Source organism: Microtus ochrogaster, chromosome 24 (assembly GCF_000317375.1).
Source record: "Microtus ochrogaster isolate Prairie Vole_2 chromosome 24, MicOch1.0, whole genome shotgun sequence".
Lineage (NCBI taxonomy): Eukaryota > Metazoa > Chordata > Mammalia > Rodentia > Cricetidae > Microtus > Microtus ochrogaster.
In genome coordinates, this window is record NC_022024.1 from 31,934,537 (window position 1) to 31,936,331 (window position 1,795).

Consider the following 1,795-nt stretch of genomic DNA (forward strand, 5'->3'; position numbering starts at 1 on the left):
GCTTTATGATATGTGGGTTCATGTGCCAGGTCAATAGCCTTGGCAGACTGACAGGCATATGACGCTTCTTCTGTTTCTATTCACAGGTTTTGGCATGGAGGCAACCCTGCTTCTGGTGGTTGGCTTTTCCCACACCAAAGGAGTGGCTATCTCCTTCCTGGTACTCGCTGTAGGTTTTAGTGGCTTTGCTATTTCAGGTAAAACATCTTCCGGGTTTCTGAATTGAGTATGGAGATTCACTAAGTCTTAGGAGGGAGGAAGAACAGAGAAATTATGCTTCACTTAGTAGCCCAGGGAGTTTCACCAAGTTTCATCTATGAGATGATAGTCTCATAGGATCCACCAGGGATGTGCGTAGACCCCATTAGAGCTGGGGTTGTCCCTCTTAACTCCACCAGAGGAAAATGTGTAAGTGCAGCTGATTTCCCTGAGGCAAAAGCAGAGGCCAGGCATGTGTCCCAGGCTAGTCCCCAGTTCACCCTACCTGGCCGACTCACTTCCTTTTAAGGGACTGCTCATTCTAGCTCAATGGCCAGGTTATTTGACCCTTGGTCACAGACATGGTGAGCATTTAGAGTGATTTCTATAGCTTTCAAGTTCTTGTCTACTTCATTGCTTTAATTTTTCCAAACAAGAAGGTGCAGGTCTGGAGTGGGGTTGAAGTTCCTCAGAACAAGTAGGAATGATGATGATGGTGATGATAATGATGATGGTGATGATGATGATGGTGATGATGATGGTGATGATGATGATGGTGATGATGATGATGGTGATGATGATGGTGATGATGATGATGATGGTGATGATGGTGATGATGGTAATGATGATGGTGATGATGGTGATGATGATGATGATGGTGATGATGATGATGGTGATGATGATGATGATGGTGATGATGATGATGGTGATGATGATGATGATGGTGATTATGGTGATGATGATGGTGATGATGGTGATGATGATGGTGGTGATGAAGATGATGATGATGGTGATGATGATGATGATGACGGCGATGATGATGATGATGAGGGCTTACTGTGATCAAGCACAGATTCAATTCTGAGGACACTCAAAACCCTTTGTGTGTTATTCACACAACTACCCCCGGGGTAGGGACATGGGCAGGGACAGCCTGGCAACAACCAGCCAGGCCTTTTTGGTAGAATGTCCATTAAACATATCCTAAAGAAGATCAAACTGATCCATGAGCCGTGGGGTGAGTCACGCATTTCCAAAAGGGTATTAGGAATTCTGTTCTCAACTCTGATACTGGGGTTCTGGCTTTACCATAGGTTTTAATGTCAACCACCTGGACATTGCTCCACGCTATGCCAGTATTCTCATGGGGATTTCGAACGGAGTGGGGACCCTGTCTGGAATGGTTTGCCCCCTCATTGTCGGAGCCATGACCAAGCACAAGGTAACAATCTGTTCTGTGGCTGTGGGCTACACTATTAGGGTAGAAGCACTGCCCAAACGAGATCTCAGTGAACTTCTCCAGAGTGTGTGTGGCCTTGTCCTTGGAGCCTGAGATCTCAGTGACTTACCCCAGTGTGTGAGTGTGTGTCCTTGTCCTTGGCTGGGTCTTGGACAACTGCCTGCTTCTCTTCTTTCTTCTTCCTCCTCCCCTTCCTTCGCTTCTTCGGATCTATCCTTTATTGATGGCACCAGAGCTGATGGTAATTTAGTTCCACATCTTCCCAGCTGAGAAATAAATGTCTGGAGGAGAGAAGTAAAGGCTGTAGAGACTGTTTAGAGATACAAAGAAACTCAGGCAGCCAGCCCAGAATGAACA

General features: G+C 46.1%; 1 protein-coding gene across 1 annotated transcript in view; it reads left to right on the plus strand.

The window, feature by feature from the left end:
• Nucleotides 1-1,795, plus strand: part of Slc17a8 (solute carrier family 17 member 8) — a 40,127-nt gene that overhangs the window by 35,780 nt on the left and 2,552 nt on the right. The window contains exons 10-11 of the mRNA XM_005358191.3: nucleotides 87-197; nucleotides 1,293-1,420. Of these exons, the coding sequence (XP_005358248.1) occupies nucleotides 87-197; nucleotides 1,293-1,420 (239 nt within the window). The remainder of the gene's footprint in view (nucleotides 1-86; nucleotides 198-1,292; nucleotides 1,421-1,795) is intronic.